The 20,955-nt window shown below is 32.1% G+C and overlaps 2 protein-coding genes across 5 annotated transcripts in view; one reads left to right on the forward strand and one right to left on the reverse strand.

The window, feature by feature from the left end:
- LOC143916054 (uncharacterized) overlaps window positions 1-10,289 on the reverse strand; it is a 107,008-nt gene extending 96,719 nt beyond the window's left edge. For 2 of the 4 annotated variants that reach the window (XM_077436934.1, XM_077436933.1), the window contains exons 1-2: window positions 9,541-10,289; window positions 8,700-8,756 (exon numbers count right to left, since the gene is read on the reverse strand). In XM_077436934.1, coding sequence (XP_077293060.1) covers window positions 8,700-8,756; window positions 9,541-9,862 — 379 coding nt within the window. In that variant the 5' untranslated portion in view covers window positions 9,863-10,289. The remainder of the gene's footprint in view (window positions 1-8,699; window positions 8,757-9,540) is intronic. The other 2 variants (XM_077436936.1, XM_077436935.1) reach the window with 1 other exon arrangement.
- LOC143916055 (alkaline phosphatase-like) overlaps window positions 1-20,955 on the forward strand; it is a 160,686-nt gene that overhangs the window by 48,518 nt on the left and 91,213 nt on the right. The gene's annotated exons all lie outside the window — the stretch shown is intronic.

The raw sequence follows: 20,955 nt of genomic DNA on the forward strand, positions 1-20,955 counted from the left end.
AACGGAAAACCGCCCCGGGCGATTCAAACGTAAACTAATTAATTAGCGCACGTTGTGGCGCCTGTAAAGTCGCACTACAATAGCGGTCGACAACCTTTTCTCGTCCGCAACAAGGAGAATATACTCACTCGCACACACAAACCACCTTTAGACACCGAGAAAGAAAAACAAAACAAAACCCCACATTAAAACTGATGTGGGTACCTACTAAAAACGTATTTAATAAAAAATCATACGATGCGAGACAGATTTAAACACAACAACATGGTTACTTTCAACGCCAAAAACCGTTCCACAGCCGTTTTACGTAAGTTAGTTTCCACATTCTAAATGTGAACTCGATTAAATCTTGTGAATAACAACGCATGTGTACAAATCGTCAGTGTTGCGCGCATGTATTGGGGCGTAAGTAACCTACCCTAAGCTCGAACGGGGCGAACTCGCTGAAACAAAACATTTTCAGCTGGAAATTCGGTAGACTCTCAAATTGCCTTCAGGGGTAACGAACGGGCGAGCAAACTTCAAAGATGAAGTAACAATGACTGTCGCGAGCGAGAGACGGAGAAGGACGCGCAAACCGGAAATACGTCAGAGGGAGACAGCGAGAGCTTTCGCTCGTCAAAACGTTTCAGAGAATATGTGTGTGTGTGTGTGTGAATAAATTCAGATTAGTACGATGACGTGTGAATGCGTCTTTATCCCGTGTTCGTATCTAAAATTCAACATGTCTCAATCAAATATCAACACAAATTGTAAACAACTTTCATTGCATAAATTTTTTGTTTTTTAAAATTTAAAATCAACAAAATCTTTAAATCACTATGGTTCTTTATCAATTCAAAAAAATAAAATTATATCGCGCGCTCATATTGCCGTTATTAACCTGTGCTTCACCTGTATGGAATAACGCCTCCACCACTAACCTTTCCAAACTCCAAATAATACAAAATAAATCCCTAAAAATAATTTATAACACACCCATGTAGACTAACTTGAAAAAACTGTATACCATAAATAATATTCCAATAGTTACAGACATTACTAACAAACTAACTAGTAGATTATATTACAGAATCACTAATAACCATACTAACACACTTGTGAAGAGTCTCGGTGTTTACAACAAAATGTCTATAACCCTTCAGGTATAAACACGGATTACCTAAGCACAATCTGCTATAGATCGTCGACTTTAGAGAGTCTTTAATAAATATTATGTATTAGATGTATTATGAGCATTTATAAGAATTGAAATTAGGTTTTTGAGCTCTTTTTCCTATTACGCTGTACATATTAACACTATAATAATATAATACTATGATTACTAATAAAATTAATTTAAAATTGTAAAATAGAAAATGATCAGTAGATCGGTAGCTATTAAAATAGATATAAGATGTATTGTGAACATAATTTAGTAATAATAAAAAGCATTTAAAAATCAAAATCAAAATATCTCCATATGTATCATAGTGGATACTATCAAGTTGTTATATACATACATATGTACTACGTATGAGAGTATGAACATTATTTAGTAATAATAAAAAGCATTTAAAAATCAATCAAAAATTACCATACTATATTATACATTGTATGTATTGAAATTGTCAAGTGTGAAGGAAAGTTTTTAATTTATATTGCCTCTTTTTTATCTCAGAATTGCTAAATATTGATAATTGTCTCTTCGCCATAAAATCATTAAATTGAGATGATTATCTAATAATATGTATCATATATATATCTAATGAGAGAACAACGTGGATAAGTTGTATGTGTGTATGTATTATTCAATTATTGAATGCATTTTAGTGTTCGCCAGAGTAGTAGTTAGGTAAATTCGTGTATTTACTAGGAGATGTCATTGTTTCGCGAATGTTCTCGTGTTTGTCTGTATGTTCTCTGTTGGGTCCGCGATTGCGAAACTGTGGCTCGCAAAATAGCGTTGCCGACGCAGCGGCGGCGGGCGCAGCGCCTACTTTACTTATATTTTAATTAAGAGTCGAGAGAATTAATAAACTTAGTTGGGGTTTTGCCGGTTGTTCGGATGCTTCTGGTACAATTCTGGCGCAGTGGCGGTACGCGATCGCAATTTATTTCTACCGTGCAGGACCTAAATATATATGTACATATGTACATACATAGATATATTGTATAGATATGTACTTAAAATTTGGAATTCCGACTGTTCAGACTCATACATACATATATGCATGAAATATCTTATGCGTATAAAAAGTCAATATATGTAGATATTCAATAAATTATTAAAATTCAACATGGGGTAGTACATATTATACGTACTGAATCGATACACGTATAGACTATATAAAAGAGGCTTAATTAAGGGTTAAAATAAAAAAGGGAACTGATCTGTATTTTAAACAAAGCTTCTTTATTAAGAATATTAATAATTCTAGTAACACGTAACTTATTTAAATGAGAGATTGCTTTTGTTAGCTTGAGAAAAATTAGCTGATTCATCGGTGACCTTAAATCAAAGGATCTTTAATAATATTTCATGGCTCATGTCAATCATTTATTCCAATCGTGATTCATTAAAGTAATAAATATCAATTATTTTCCAATGATTACCTATTCGTTTTGACGTCAAAGTCACTCATTGTATGTAATAGTTTTTTTATACAATAATTACTCATTGGTATTATTATTGTTCATTTACATTTAATAAGGTGAAAATATACACATATACTACTGTGTATTTTTAAACATTGAATGGCACTTTTATAAATATTCCGTTTGAGTTTGTTTTCGTATTATTTACATTCTAAAATTAACAATATGAATATAGTTTAATATGGTTTGATCGTTCAGAGTACAATATATTGAATAATTAATAATTATTGAAAACAATAAAGCCTCATTTCGTACCGCCGCTCACCGACAGACGCGTACCAGTAACGGGGGAGAGAGAGAGGAAGAGGGGTGAGAGCTAGGGGGACTATGGAAGTCGACAAATCCCCTCACCCATCACCTCCCAATCTCCCACCCCCTTTGTTCGCGGGGTGGAATTATTTCTTAATTATTTCATTAATTCTTAGTTCAGCGGAAAACGCAATAAAGTCTAATTTTACGGCAGGGATTCGCGACTCGGTACGATGACTGCCTCCGGTGCATCATCAGCACAGTGGCGTACGCAGAACCGTAAAATAAAATTACCGACCGCGAATGCAACTCTACGACCGACAGTGTAATAAAATCATGCTCGCCCGCCGATATAATATTTTATGTACGTGGCCTTCTTGGAATTAAAAATAACGGTTTATTTTTCATTTTTAAATGCATTTTGTACACGGCAAAATGTATAGTCGGCTATATATATCTACATATGTATATAAATATTTTATGGGTATTAAAAACCCCTTTCGTAATACTTCAACATCGAGCGTAAACAAAATCGTGTAAAAAACGATCAGGTCGTCGACAACGCACTGAAAAGGTCTGTTGGGTTTTTTTTGTTGGTTTCGTTAAATGCGTGTTAAATAATGAATCCTCGAGATGAATGATGTGCCAAGTTCCATTGAATTTGATAACGTGCTCGCTATTAATTTAATATCTTTATAAATTTCAAAGACTGCTTAAACCCATTTAGATTTCCAGTATCTAATTAGATAAAAATTAAGTTGAAACTTATTGAAAATATCGTATTAAACCCCCACTCGGTTTTGAAACATAAGAAACCATATTATTCGAATTGTGCAAAGGATTTTTAAGCATTTGGAGTTTTTTTCCTTGCATGTTAACAGGTCAAAACGAAGTGAAACTAATATAAAATATCGCACAGTTCTTTTTCGAATGGCTCCTATTCCAAGAGCTATTCGACTTCTCAATGAAATCGTTGCTGCTGTCCCTGAATGTGATATTTTCCACCTTGGGGAGCGTAGATTATCGGATGTTATCTTAACATATTTATCTGGTAACCTGCGCTCATCATTACTTTCTTAATTTGAATGTGATGAATGTGTGGAATCTTAATCTACTCTCTTCCATTTGGGCCTCGCTGTGATTTTATTTTTTATTCATATTTTGTTTTATTTTATTTTATTTTTTCTTTCTCCTTTGTACATTTTTATATACTATTTTAATCTTGCTCAGTGTAAACAAAGAATGGGATTTATGGATTTTATTTTTAATTTTTACACTTTTGTTATTTTTTTTTTTCTCTCTGAATGATGTATTATTTTCCTTTTGTTACTTTTTTTTTATTATTTTATTTCACCATGTTTTCTGCTTTTGCTTTTTTCCTTTATTTACAGTTTACTTATTTTTAAATCTTTTTCAAATGTAGGCCATTGTGGCGCATTAGGTTCTTCCTGTAATGCCACAATGGTCCAAAACTATTAAATAAATAAATAAATAAATAAATAAAAAGAGTTAAATTTGAACAAAAAGTCGCATTTATCTACAATATATGAGCCGTTATAATTAAAAGTTGCATTACTCCAGTTTTTTTTAATTTTGACAACATTAAATATGATGTTTTGCGCTTAACAATATATATTTAAAAAAATATTAGTGGCCTGCAATACGTTTATTTTGATATTCTGGACATATCGAATTAAAATAAGTCAAACAGAAATAGTTTTTTTGGAACTGAGAATTGGACTTCCGCCTCTATCAAATATAATTACTCTTATTATATTGCTATATTATTCTAATTATGTAGAAATAAACGTGTATCTATAGTAAATGTACATTTTGGTAAAACTAAGTACCTACATATTTATGTGTATTTTAAACAAAGCTTCAACATTTACATTGAATATTTGAATATCTATTCTCATTATACGATGAACCTTGATACTTTGCGCTTTTATTGGAATTACTTGAAATCTTATCGGAGCCTAGTGGCCTGTGTGCTCATACTTGTGCAATCAGTAAAATATCGCAATTCGGATCAACGGAATTAATAATTTAAAATTTAATTAATGTTTTTGAAAAATAATCGTATTTTTAATTTATTATTTTGTTTATGTCGGCCGATCATGTGAACGAAGTGATTTCGCGTCTCTTTCCACGACACTTTATACATACGATTCCAAGGCGAGAAAGAGAGACGGAGCATGTTAACGGACATTCACACGCACGCACGTGAGCACGCATTCGACAATTATTATATACGATATCATTTTTGCTCTCACATTGAAGTGATACTTGACAGAAAAATTTTAGCTGTATAGTTTGGTCAAATGAATAAGATTGTTTGAGATATTTTATGATCTCAATAATAATAATAAGACAAAATTTTACACATGGTTATACATAAAAATATGAAAAACCAAAAAAGTGTGAAAAATTGCAATCAAACCAAATGCATTGTATTTCGTACATAACACTCTTTAACAATTCAGCAACATTTTTACTAAAATTTAAGCCTGCCTCACCGAAGTGGAATATGCAAGTGCCAAAATTTTTACGTTTTTCATAATAACTATGTGGTTTTCAAAGCTATACACCCTAAATTTCTTGTATTCCTAGAATGAACTACAATCAATTTATTTCAATAGATTTTGTATGATTTAGAAAAGGGGTACATCGTAATAAAATACATGTATACATTTCTACGTTCCAAAGTATGATTTAAAGGCAGTAGCGATAAGTCATGTTTTTGACTGTTCGCTTGCATATTCTTGTTGATCGATGAATCAATGCGACAGAAAGAGACAGTTTTATTTTCGCAAGCCATTGTTTTCGTCGCTTTTGGCGCGTGGCTATTGAGTAATGCAGTCGCCTGTTGGCCTTACGTATGTGCGTTTGCATGTCGATACTGTCGTTATTTTTTAATACAAAAATAGTCAAAAACATGCTATAGGACTAAAACTTTTTTATGTTGTATAAAATGATTAATAAGATATATGTATATATAAACCATTTGTATTGAGAAAAGCTATATTTTGATTAAAAAATACTGGGTTCTTGCTCGACCCCGGTTCGGGACACTCGTTCAATCTCGACGCTCCGTCCTTCAAAGGTTAATTAATACGAATTAAAATCGAACGAAATCGATCAACCCACTTTGAATTGATATGGATTTTTGTCGCTGCCGTTACAGCAAGTATATACATATGTACTTTTTTTTGGAAAACCAAAACGCTAGACCGCACGTCCACGGAGCTGCAGCCTACGTTCCAGCGCTTGCAAAGGTGGGGTACGCGTCAGACAAAGCCAGCTCCTCAAAGTGGGTGCTTTCACTCGCTTCATTTGAGCGCCGCAGTTCGGAGGTGTCGGTCGAGAGGACTCCACTCACACTCACACTCTCCCTGCCCTCCCTGCATACATATCTAGACTCGTCATCTCGACTAAACATCGCGAATACTCGTACTCTTGCACAAATAAAATATACAAATACGCGTGAACAAAATGTAAAGTAACCCGCGAACATACATATATACATCTGTACTACGTGGCTATTCATCAGTACTTCAACGCGCGTTCGAGTTCAAGTTCGAAATAAAATTTAAATCGACTATGGAGAAAGTGTTAAATATTTACTTATGTACCTACATATGTATTGGTACAACTATACGGTGGGGGAGAAATGCGTTCAAATTTACATATATCCTCTTATATGCAAATGCAATGTGAAATCTTAATGTAAAGACTACTGTCCGATTTTTATTATTATATTATTTACTTATGTAGTTATGACTATGCTGACGATAATAGATTACGATAAACAATTCAGATAATGATAGTATTCTGTTGATTTTCATATGTAAAATTTACGTCGTGTCGATAATAATTTCAGTAACCGTTACTAAGTTTCAGTTCGATAGGAATAACGGTGTTAAAAAAATCCCCAAAATACACAGACACACACACATTTTTTCTAGCTCATGAAAACGTCAGTAATCGATACTGAGTTCGAATCAGTCAAAATCGAGTTTGAATTTTTGCATGATCACAAAACTTCATCTATTGTTACTTCGAACATATGTAAATAAAGTAAAAAAGAGATAACGATTAGACGAGTGGTATTAAATTTGATGTAGTACCATTTTAATCACCATAAATAAATTCAGATTGATACTTTGAGAATACGTCCCAGGAGAATGTTTATGGGATTATTAGTTTATATAAGTGAATTTTCACACTGAAAAAACTAGTGGTTTTGAGAAATAAAATTTTCATTATTAGCCCAAAGCATTCAAAGGTACCAATTAAAACAGTGATATGGGAATTTGTATGGTTTAAACCTATTAAAAGTGAAACGTTACATCTCTCTTTCTGTGCGCCGTTTAGTAATATTGAAACATAGTTTGATATACTACATAGATTTTATATTATACTACTTCAACTTGTTTATTTATTATAGACGATTTTTACATTGGTTCGTAGTCCTATATATAGGTTTCGTTTTCAGCTTTTACCCACCCGAGCAATGCCTTGCAATTCGACTAGTTTATAATTCATATGTACATATGTGTGTGGTAATTGAATTTTTCTCTTTTTCCACACCAAAACTTGAGGTGAAATTTAAGCATTGAAGTTAATTTTTAACATATATATTTAAATTTGATGTAATTTAGAAAATTTACGATCAAACTTTATAAGCAAATCAATTAATATTTTAAAAATATACGTATTATATCTAACAGAAAACTCATTGAAAATTTAATGCGCAAGGTTGCTACAAAGCAGATTAAATAGGTAGGTATTACAAAGAGTGAATCAAACTCTGAAAAAACGATAGGAAAATGAAAAAGTTTTTAAAGTAAGCATTACACATTGCACAGTAGGCATATGAAAAGCATATTAAATATATATTTTGCCGATGAAATTTTAAGCGCATAATAATAAATAAAATATAAAAATATTTGGTGAATATGAAAGTGCAAAATTGGCACTAAGCAGTTGTTGGCAATGTGTGTGCGCGGTTGTTGAGCCTCTTTAGCTCGGCGTCATGGGAAGAGAGCGATGGCGTGTACGTACTATTCTCGAGGGCCTAATTTTTCAATGGGGGCTAAACCCATTGTCTCGGTCTCATCGGCGAGGGCTTATTAAAGCCTCTGTTCGCTTTTGGGCTTTTGAGGTGTCATTTATGCGCACAAAGGCGCGCCCAGGCACAAATGTGATATATTTTAGCGCGGCGGCGGGGCTTATTATGAAGCTAATTATTCAGACGCGAAATCCCTTCAAAGCCTTCCACTCGCGTACTACAAAAGCCGCTAAGTGGAGATATCAACGCTGCCGGCGCTCTCATAATTAGAAACTAATAAATCCTTTGAGTGTCTCGTTTCGGGCAAGCCACTCCACTCGTCCGTTGTTTATTTATCATCATCGTGCGCAAAATTCGATCCGTTTGTGTTTGTTCTCCCATAGCGAGCGCGCTAAATCGGTTCATTTTGTCGCTTTGAAGAAAACGCACATGTTATTTCATTATTTCGAGATGAAAATGTTCGTGATGATGGTGCGTAGAACGATAAGTAGAACATCCGGCTTCGGATTAGCCGTGTCGATTCAAGAAGGTTTTAAAGTAGGCATTACAAATGTTAGTGTCAATTCAAAACTGTTAGGAAAACACAATATTCAAATGTAGTATGTTATGGAAATGTACATATGTAAGTATGTATGTTAAATACAATAAATAATGTTATTTGTGGTGTTAAACAATTGTTAAATGCACTTGATGAAATAATAAATTTCAATATAATAAATAGTAAGTGTTTATATTATACCTATTTGATAACATAAATTGGAAGAAACTTGATAGCCAAACTCCCGTCGGCTACTGTCTAAATATGACAAGAAAGAAAAAAGGTTTTTAGCATTGCACAATTGACATAAAATATTAAAAGGCAAGAAACGATCAATTTTCATTTTTAATAGTAGAAATTCATAGCGATAAATCTAAATGTAGAACTATGTACTTAATATTTGAAATAAACTTTAAATTTAAGAAAATACATGTATTAGTATTAATTTTTTTTTTTTTGAGATAACAAAATTTCAACTCTACATTTATTCGATTTCACAGGTGATGAACACACTATATAGATCGAAATATAGGCAAACACATACATATATATACATATATGTACATATATGCATAAAAAAACCTACTTCACTATATATTGAACAAATAAACCTGAGAGAGGCAAAGAAAAATATTTGGGTTTGTTGACCCGAATTTTAAAGGCAACTAAGTATATTATTTCAACATATGCATAGAAAACATATGCATTATAAACAAAATTTTATTAATATTCCAATAACCGTCTATTTAATAAAACACATGACAAAATCTGTACTGAATCTAAAATAGTTAAATGAATATATAAGTATAAATATTAAATTACATCATATCACAATTAAAAGATTTCCCGCTATGTTTCTAAAATTAAAATTGATAATATATTTTATACGATTAATATTCGTACAACATTTAAAGATGTATGTACATAGTTATTCGTTATAAAAGATCTTTCAGTATTTATGTAAACACACCAATGCATTTATGTGTACAAATTTAACAGTGATTTATTTGCGCTTAATTTAATTTTTGAAATTGAAATTTACCTGGCGGGGGAGCAGCATGGAGAGCTAAGGGTGCATGCTGCGGCAGAAAAGCGGCAGCGACGGCGGCTTGCGCGTTGAAATACGCCACGCGGCTCGCGGCCATCGACATGGGGTGAGCATGAGGGGGCGGAGGCGGCGGGGGCGCGTGCCCCAGGGGCGCAGCCGACGGGGGCGCCGGATACAGAGGCCTCGACGGCTCCGCCAACCCCAGCAGCTCCTGAATAGCAAACGGAGACCTCTGCAAAGAGCCGGGACTGCGACGAGCCGCGACAGCCGACGGCGCAGCCACGTGCACGGTGCCAGAACCACCACCGGAACTCATCTTTTCGACGGATCGGATCAATCGGACAAATCAACGACGACGGAATACCACACGCGCATTTACCCCCATCATTTACGCCTAGGCGGATATGAACGAACGCACACCCGAACACGAGGAACTCGTACCGTACCGTACGTATTGCACAAAAATAAATCAAATAAACCACTAGGACGAAATGTTTGTATATATGTGTGTAGGTAGGTATGTATGTAAATAGAGTAAAAACACGGCTCGAGTGCGATTTAGAGAATGTTTTTCTATTCGAGCAGGATCACTTTGCGTTGTTTGTCGTAGCGTTTGCGCGTGTCATGTCGAAGAAGTAGCGTTTGACAGGTGAGTGTCGCGCTGCAGCTGATGGCCGTCTGAATGTGCGATGGTTCGCTCGCATCCCGCAAACCGACACAGCTGCAAGCTCCGCCTTTTCTACCCCCTCTCCTTCCACTCTACAACTTTCCAGATTCGAATGCACCGTGCCGCGCCGCTGTCCAAACGTCGCGAGCGCATACGACGCGACTGTGACTTGCGCCGTTTTGGATCCGAGGCTCCGCTCGGCCCCTACCAATTTTTTCGCGCGGTGCTGATTAGCCCGCGCGGAGGGGTGGGCGGAGCTCGCTAATGGCCAATAGCGAGATTCGTTTCTCGGCTTCTATTGGCCGGATTTCGAACGGCGGTCGACGCCCATGCACGTCTCGTACGCCGATTTAGCCCCTGCGCCCACGTAGCATAAGGGTGAAAGTCGCGCGCCAACGCCTGCCGTTTCATGTTTGATTTGTAACAGTCTGTGGAAATGAACTTGTTCTCGCAACAAATTTGCACATGCACCCGTTCCGTCGTACGTCGTCGGATTCTCATTGATGAAAACCGTATTCCGGTGTGAAAATTCATATTCCGATAGGTAACTTTTTAATTTATTTTTATTTTAAATATTTATTTATTTATTTAAAATTTTAGGATTACATTTAAGTTTAGATGCGGGGTATAACCTCAATATATCCAATATGTAATCGCCATAGTTCTTTATCAACGCTAAATAAAATAAAATTATATCGCGCGCTCATATTACTATGCTTCACCTGTATGGAATAACGTCTCGAATACTAACCTTTCCAAGCTCCAAGTAATACAAAATAAATCCCTAAAAATAATTTATAATACACCCATATATACTAACCTGAAAAAACTGCGTGCCATATATAATATTCCGTTTGTTACAGACATTACTAAAAAACTAACCAGTAGATTCTATGACAGAATCACTAATAACCATACTAACACACTTGTGAAGAGTCTCGGTGATTACAACAAAATGTCTATACCCTTCAGGTATAACACACAGATTGCCTAAACATAATCTGCTTTAGGTCATATGCGTTGAGCATAAGTTGCAATTAATCAATAAAATAAAACAAAACGAGGGAAATTTTAAAACCTCATCTAAAACATATTTTAAGATCTTAGCCGCAAATCACGATTGATTCATTTATTATAATCTCAATAAAATGCAACTGCTCAATAAGATCGCATCACTTGAATATATTAGAGTGAGATTGGCATATGCGATTGTTGAGTTTAGACATTTCCATATTGGTAATACCTTGAAATGGACCTGATCTCGTATATATGTAAGTATGTATTTACAGTGGCGGATCAACTAAATAAAGGGGGCCTAGGCAGAGGTTGATTTTGCCTCCCCCCCCCCCCCCCACCCTCAAATAAATAATGCCATTTATTTCAGACATTCAAAGATATTTGCAAAATTAAATCATACATATGTATATATTTATATAAATTCTCACCCATATATACTATCTTGAAAAAACTGCATGCCATATATAATATTCACTAACAAACTAACCAGTAGATTCTATGACAGAATCACTAATAACCATACTAACACACTTGTGAAGAGTCTCGGTGATTACAACAAAATGTCTATACCCTTCAGGTATAACACACAGATTACCTAAACACAATCTGCTTTAGGTCATCAACTTTAGAGAGTCTTTAATTAATATTATGTATTAGATGTATTATGAACATTTATAAGGATTGTAAATGGGTTTTTGAGCTCTTTTTCCTATTATGCTTTAGAATAATATAATACATACTATGATTAATAACCAAATTAAATTAAAATGGTAAAATATAAAATGATCAGCAGATCAGTAGCTATTAAAATAGATATAAGATGTATTGTGAACATAATTTCGTAATAATAAAAAGCATTTAAAAATCAAAATCAAGTTTAGGATTACATTTTAGCATTACAGGAAGAACCTAATGTGCCACAATCGCCTAGATAATGAAACAAGAGAGGGAGAAAACAAAAAATAAATAGATAGAACAAAAAGCAAAAGCAAAAAATAAGATAAAAAAAAATTACAAATAAAAAGAAAACATCATTTAAACACAATCATAAAAAGTAATAAAATAGTGGATAAATGAAAATTTTGTTGAGTAATAAAATACAAAGACAATTTAATAAGTTGTAAAAATACAAAGAAGGGAATGTCTTGCACCTGCAGCCTGTTCCGATAAATAAGACCAAGCTACAAATACAAAACGTCCCTGCACCTATAAACATAATGGCACCAGTAGTGTAGTGCTAAATAAAAAATAATCAGTTCAGTGTTTAATTTTTACGATCACCCCTCCCCCCCACCCGCTTTTTTTAATACTTAAAAACTTGGTAGTTCAAATATTTATAAAAAAAAAGTCAAATTCTAATTAACAAATATTCTTACTTGTTGAAATTATGACTTTTTTTATATTTTATAAAAACATCCAAACTGCAGCCTCTTCAACAACTTTGATTTTGCAAACCCGTATTTATGTATCAACAGAAACATTTGCTTTTAGCGGTGGTAAAACCATATACATATGCATGTATCTACTTATATGCTAAAAATCAAATTTTATAAAATGTTTGCTATAAGATTAGTCTTATTTAACCCTTTGATTGCTGACGTCTTTTCTGTTGAAAGCCCGCCACGTTGAAAATTTCGCCAACATTTCCTACTATAATTATTTATAGATCCAAAAGAAAGCATGTATAAAAATTGCAGCTAATTATAACAAACCCTAGATCACTACCCTAGGATTACTAACTACCGCCGAGGATTACGAGTTTTGTAAAGGTGTGTTTAGGCTCTCTAATATATCTTGCAACAATATAAAATAAACAAAAGAAGTCTATTAATTAATGTATTTTTCCAAAACTAGTTCCATCTTCTTCATAGTTGTTAAAATGTAATGCTCACAATCTAAATTCAAAGCCACAATCTAAAATACTCAGCAGTTAGGGATTTCCATCGGGTAATTCTGCTATGGTTATAAATTCAGATATTCCGGTGTAAGCGAGTCTTTATAAACGTTGACAAATGAATGACACGGATCACACGACCCATGTTCATTCCTTTTTTTTTCAATGCCTCCTTTTGATCGAGTATTGATATTAAAATTAATGTCTGCCAAAACAGATGTATCAAATGCACCATTAACTTTCTTATATAAGAGTAATAGATCAGAAACTTTTCTGCGATGAGAAAACTTTTGTATGATCTTAAAATGAGAGAGTCTGTCATTATAGTTTGATAACAATCTAACAAAACCAGCTTTATGGGATAAATGACGCAGAAACGCTTCTGAATGGTCTCTAATTGATCTATAATAGATATATGTACATATGACTTTGGTAATATAGAAACCATACGACCGAAGCATATCTACGCCATATTGCTGCGAACTAGACTTATAGAACAAAATTGGCAATTAAGGTATTTACACACATATGTATGTAATCATTAGCAAACTGAATCTTTTAATATAGAGAAAATCGATTACCCCGAAAAAATCGCAATTTCAAAATAAATGTAGTTTTATGTTGATTCTATTCACAATTTTAACATTAGGTAAAAATCACACATGTGTGTATTTTTTATGATTTTATTATCTTAACCATACTCTAAATTATTGGCATATATGAATACTTGTACTAATAATATTAAAACTTTTCTGTATCTAGTGAATAAGTTAGTTATAATATCAACTCATTAGTATTTATTATTTAAATCATGTTGAATATTCTAAACATGAAATATTTGTATTCAAATTAAACAGTAAATACATATAATGTCTTGCGTTTAACAATATTTAAAAATACCGATGGCCAGTACATAATACCAACGTTTATTCAGCTTTTCCAAGAATCTGGACATATCTATCATATATGTATATCTAACATACATATCATATCTGCTTTTCCAAGAATCTGGATATATCATATAATCTGGACATAGTGTTAATAAATTGTTTCAAAACAATAATTACTTTTAGTACACGCGAGTACCAAAAAAAGAAAATGTTGATAGTATTTTGTACTTACATAGATATGCACATATGTAGATATTACTCCTTGAATAATATATAAATACTTTCATATAACTAAAACGATAAAATTAATATTTAAATAATGAGTAATAGATATTTTGAATAAAACTTGAAATACAAAATTAGCTTGTTTTTTGTAAATCAGTCTTTCAATCAGTTAATTGCAGCATATTGCAGTAGTCATTATAGGCATTACCATTAAGTTTACATTGTAAAAAAAATTTCAATTGGTCAAAATATTACTTACATATATCTTATTTACAGATTTTTTTTCGGGAAAAAAGAATGCTTCAATATTTTATACACTATGGGTTTTCTAACTGATAAAAATCATTGATTCATATTTAAAAAGCGAATTTATTAAAAGATTTAATAAAATATTATTGCCAAAAATACGTCCCCTTTTTTAATAAAAAATAAATTATGCATTTGAGCATATAAAACACAAAAATCTGGTATTTGTAGATATAGTTATCTATTTACTGACTAAATATACACAAAGTTGTTATTCTTTTAGTATATTTCCAGAAAACGATTGATCTTATACTTGTGTGTACCAATTAATTATTCCACTGTCACAAGATCATACTAAAAAATAGCAACACAGATTACCTGAACACAATCTGCTTTAGATCTTCGACGTTAGAGAGTCTTTAATAAATATTATGTATTAGATGTATTTTGTTTATTGTTCAATTGTTGTAAACGCTTTGTATAAAAGGTTCGGCAAACCTTTAACAATCCATTTACAACATTTGAACAATAAACGGCCCCCTCAGGGTCCGGGCTTTAATTATGAGCATTTATAAGAATTGTAAATAGGTTTTTGAACTATTTTTTCTATTATGCTGTACATTTACATTAGAATAATATAATACTGTGATTACTAAAAAAGTTAATTTAAAATTGTAAAATAGAAAATGATCAATAGATCTGTAGCTATAAAAATAGATATAAGATGTATTGTGAACATAATTTCGTAATAATAAAAAGCATGTCAAAATCAATCAAAATATACTATACATATTATACGTATCTATATCTATCTATGTATGTATTGAAATTGAAAAGTTTTTAATTTATATGGGCTCTCTTTTATCTCAGAACTGCTAAATATTGATAATTGTGTCTTCGCCATAAAATTATTAAATTGGGATGATTATCTAATAATATGAATCAGATATATCTAATGAGAGAACAACGTGGATAAGTTGTATGTGGTAATTGGATTATTCGTCACAAAGACAATTTTTGCCATGAAAATCGCGATTACACAATATTTGGCACTCAATTTCTCGTTAGTATGATAGTTATCGTTAGTATGATAGACTTTTCGGCTGTCAGATGTTCCGTTATAGAGATTTTAGTGACTTTGTGATGAGTGCTTTGTGACCAGTAATCACCGAGCCGTTGTATGTATGTGTATATTATTCAATTATTGAATGTATTTTAGTATTCGCCAGAATAGTGGTTAGATAAATTCGTGTATTTACTAGGAGATGTCATTGTTTTAGCATAAAAAGCATTTAAAATTCAAAAAATCACAAAAACTAAATACTAAAAAACAAGTAAATAAAAAATCATATTTACCAAACTAAATGTCGAATTCGTTTAATGTCCGTGGAGTGAGAAAGATGGCGAAAATTAGCACTTTGAAAATAAATTGTAAAATATTGAAAGAGTGAGGTAATTTAAAAAAAAACACGGTAAATTTTGAAAAGGGAAAAACGAATGAAATGATCGCGTCAACGTCATGGTTAAAACTAAACGGTTTCGCGGTAGGGTGTCCAGGCGAGTCCCCGTTAATTAATGGCTTCCACCAATTATGGTGCTCGGGGAGATGACGGGTGCGCCAATTCGACGCCATTGATTGGCCGGTAACTGAAATTAGCGGCGAAACCGACCGGCTCATTTGCGACGAAGCTTTCGAGTGTTCGAATCAACTTCACTACCTACATATGTATGCACATACATACATACATATGTAGTATGTACAATGTACGACCTACGTCCTACGCTTTAACAATGCACACCATTGCACACTGTACAATGGTGTTCAACTGCATTCATTTTATTACCGCTGCATTTTAATTCCAGATCACCTCAATAAACCACCATAGATATACAATACATGCATCCGTTACATTTGTTAAATATTGTGACGGTATTTTATAAAAATATTGTTATTAAAGCTACAACGGAAAATTACAAACTCCTCTACGATCGTTGGAATATTCGTTATGAAATGGAATTAGTAGAAAGAAATCCGTTACAGTAGTAAATAAATAGAAAAACTAACAAAACGAATGATTCTCTACTGTAGAAAAACCAATATTTATCTACAAGTACATTTTATTTTTACATAGATACATACCAGGAAGGCTTGACAGGAAGACCCCAATGCGCTTTCCTGGACAATTAATTACAAAAAATGCAGCATTTTTATTACATGATTCATATAATAAAAATGCTTAATTTTTTGTAATTAATTGTCCAGGAAGGCACATCCTTTCAAGCCTTCCTGGTATAAATCTATGTAAAAAATAAAATAAAATATATATGTATAGGTAAAGCATATAAAACCATGCAGCATTTTATTATTACATAAATTACTGTATTTCCAGAAGCTGAAGAACACGAAATAACAATTGATTAATTAATCAATCACAGAATTAATCCATTGATACATCTATGGATTTAGATTTTGTACATAATTTTTGCAAATTATACACACAATAAATACAGAAGATTTGTGACAAAAGGAAACATGATTTTTTTCCTATTTTGAGGAACCGTTTCAACAATGATTGCAAATTAAAATTGGCAAACTCTGATAAGAAATGATCGATTTGGAGTCACAAATACCCCCAAATCTAACCAGAAGTATGGCGGATCGAATCCACTGATCACTTGGTGCTAAACATACACGCCACCATTAAGCCATGCTGACTATGTAATATATATTATGATATACATAAGTATATCATAAGAAATGTAAATAGGTTTTTGAGCTCTTTTTCCTATTATACGGTACATTAACATTAGAATAATATAATACTATGATTACTAACAAAATTAAATTAAAATTGTAAAATAGAAAACGATCAGTAGATCAGTAGCTATTAGTATAGGATGTAAGATGTATTGTGAACATAATTTAGTAATACATAAAAAGCATTTAACAATCAAAAATCAAAATGAAGTATATCATAATAATATTAAATTTTTATTTTGTACTTGTTGAGAATTTATTATTTATCAAGTATAGGTACATATTTACTCTTATTTATTCGCTTTGAACTGTAAACATTAGTCTGTAATTAACTGCAACTGTAAATAAGTCGAACATTATATTATGTATAGGTATACATACATAATATAATGTTCGACAGGTGATGTATATATCAAATAAATTTTATTTTCGATAAAATTAATAGAAACTAGATATAAACTAGTAGGTACTAGACATTTTTTTAAATAATTATTTAATTAAGCCTTCAATCGTTTGTATATGGTAGGTATAATAAAATAAACGACATTGAATTGATATAAAGGACGAATGAGATCGTGAAAAATAATAATATAAAGTAAAATAAAAAACGAAATGAATGCGCGCTCACAATATAATAGATCTAATATTCATTGACGGATAGGTTCCGTTTTTGTTCGGCCGTCAATAATTGCCGTTTGAAAATCGATATGCACTTTTGTGCAAGCGAACTGCACAATAAAACGTTTTGCACGGCGAAAACAACAAGAGCGAAATTGTTGAATAATATTAAATTACGTTTCGCATCTATTGTCCGAAGTATTCGTGCGATCGGAAGTTCACTACCTAACCCGAAATCTCAATAAGTCTAATACTAATTAAAAATATTTCACGACGACCAAAAAAGGACACGCGGTATTTTCAATATTGTACTTACATCTAGGTTTATTTTTTTTTTTTTTTAGAAGAGAGGTGAGATTTTTTTAATAAAGAATCGTTCGAGTCGCGTCGGCTTATACACAAACGCTTCTGGCGCACTTGTATCATTGTTTCTATTTGTTTAAATATTTCTTTTTGAGACGCGGCCATCTTCTGATGTTGAGCGGATGGTTTTTCAGTCCTTCAAAGTCTATTGTCATCGAGTGTCCATGTTTAACAAGACATTCGTGAGAATCTTTTCGGTGGCTTACAAACGCGGCTCTAGGTACGTTAGAACAAATAAAAAAGGAAGTCGGAATCGTTCACAAGTGTTTCAATGATAAACATTGATATTAACGAAAGTATGGGAGTCTTTCGACCGCACACTTTGAAATCATTAAGATTGAGAAACGACCGGAAATTGTAGTACCTACCCGTAAGGATACCACTATTTTTCAACTTACTTGGGTTGTATGGAATGATAAATTATTCGTATTCAATCATAGATGTATAATACATTCTAGATCTAGATCTAGTATATTCTAGATCTATGTATTCAATTATTAAAAATTGTGCCATCGTAAAAGAGCATGAGAAACTTTTACAAAAAGTTGAATACACATTAATAATTTTCAAAAAAATATATTTTTAATTTTTTAATATAATAAAGATAAATAATACATTGCTGGAAAATATGTAAATAGAAAGGTTAACTTAATTTTTCTGGTATTCAATCAAATCTCTAACTAAATGATTTTTTTTATTACGTGTATCTTATATCTACACATCTGCCAAATAATTAGACAGTTTCTGCATTAATATGTAGAAATTAGTATTATTTGAGTCGTTATATTTGTAAGTGGCGTAAGTCAGAAGTCGAGAAATATATCAAAACATTAAATATATTTTTTTGCGTTTTAAAATATTTAAAAATACTGGTGGCTTGTAATAAGTTCAATCTCCTTTTGCAAGATTCTGCACATATCGAATTAAAAGTAGTGATAACAATTTGTGAATTAAATAAAACTGAAATAACGTTTTTGGAACTGAAAATTGGACTTTTGCCACTTTCAAATGTAGCTGCTCAATTAATTGTATGGATAAACATATTAACGAGATAAAAATTTTATTTGCAACTAATTTGGAAAATTTATTTTACTAAACATAACTTCTTGTTTTCAGCAAAAAAATCAGGTATGTAAATATATAAATATATGTAGGTATATACATTATATATAGGTACAAAGGGTAGGTAGATATATGTATTATAAAAACAAACTCCTTAGATTCGTTTTACTTTGAACTGTCGAGGATAGGAATGAGAAAGGTTCAATCGCATAATTTTTTGATTAAGATTATCTTTATATATTTTTAAAGAACTTAGATTTATAAATATTGATTTTTTGTTAGTGACTGAGACTGGTTTTTATAGTTCCTTACATTACTCAAAGCTTATTTTCTAATATAGAGTGTTAAAATGATAGTTATTAATAAACATTCTTGAAATATGTCATTATTGAGTACGTATGTGCAGATGTACTTATTTAGGTACCTACGTAAACATATGTAATGCATAGATATGTAGGTATATTATTTAGAATAATTTCCCGCTTGACAATTTGACTTTTACCATAATTGCACAAAAATGCAATCTTATTTGTGTACACCGCGAAAAGAAAGTATGCCGAGTGTGAAATTATCATTTAATGTCGACAATTTAAAGAAACGCCATTGTTGGGAAAATTTCACAATTGTAAAAACACACCGACCGACATACCAAACGATTCGCCAAACAATAGAATGAGTTATTTACTTTGCTCTTTGCTATATGTTTATATATGTCTTTGAAAATATGAGATTGCCCAATAAAATCGTTTCCAATGACTTCTTGCACTACGCGACAATTTCACGAAACAATGAATAAACATAATGTACTATGTACTTTAAGAAATTTTAAAACAACCGCTAAATTCAATAATGATAACAAAACTACTAAAGTATGTTTATGGGACACACCTTAGTATACATATGTATTTAAATATATTACATACGTTAAGTGTACATTATTATGGTAGAATATAGTTGTTAATTTAATTTATTTACATGTATGTATTTTATCTTACCGTATATCAGATTATCAAATGTTATATTTCGATTACAAAATCATTACGCATTGTAAAAAAATAAAAACACCTCATTTTCGATAAGTGTTTTGATGGCATGTGTATTAAGTAGATGTGTAATGTGTGCTTTTGAACAATAAATAGTTTAAAAATGAAACCGAAATCATATTTTTTTTTGCTCACAACCATTTTTACATGCCTCTTCTTATTTACATCATAAAAATGGTTTTAACACAAAAAATATTTAATTTTTAATTTGGAAGATTTAAAAAGACTTTTCTAATGAAAGTAGTATTGATTTCTAATTGCATATCTATGTGTGCTTATTTAGAAAGTATTGAAAATCCTGCAGCTTTTTCTACGGATTTGAATAATACTTTTTAATGTACATACATTGTTAGAAGTTTGTAACCGAATTTCGAAACGTTTGTTTAGGAAACAAATAACGACAAGAACTGAATTTATGACTGACATTGGCAATAAACCGTTGGCACGGGGGGTCCCAAATCTAATGAAATCTCGGACAGGACTTCTAAAATACGATCACGATTTTCTCCTACGCGTTTCTTTATTTTCCTCGAATCTAAATCGAAATTCAGAACAAACGTTCTTACGAAAAGACGCCATTTTAGCAAATCGCACCCGCCGCCATATTTCTTTCGCAGAAAAAAATA

The sequence above is a fragment of the Arctopsyche grandis genome, chromosome 8 (assembly GCF_051622035.1).
Source record: "Arctopsyche grandis isolate Sample6627 chromosome 8, ASM5162203v2, whole genome shotgun sequence".
Lineage (NCBI taxonomy): Eukaryota > Metazoa > Arthropoda > Insecta > Trichoptera > Hydropsychidae > Arctopsyche > Arctopsyche grandis.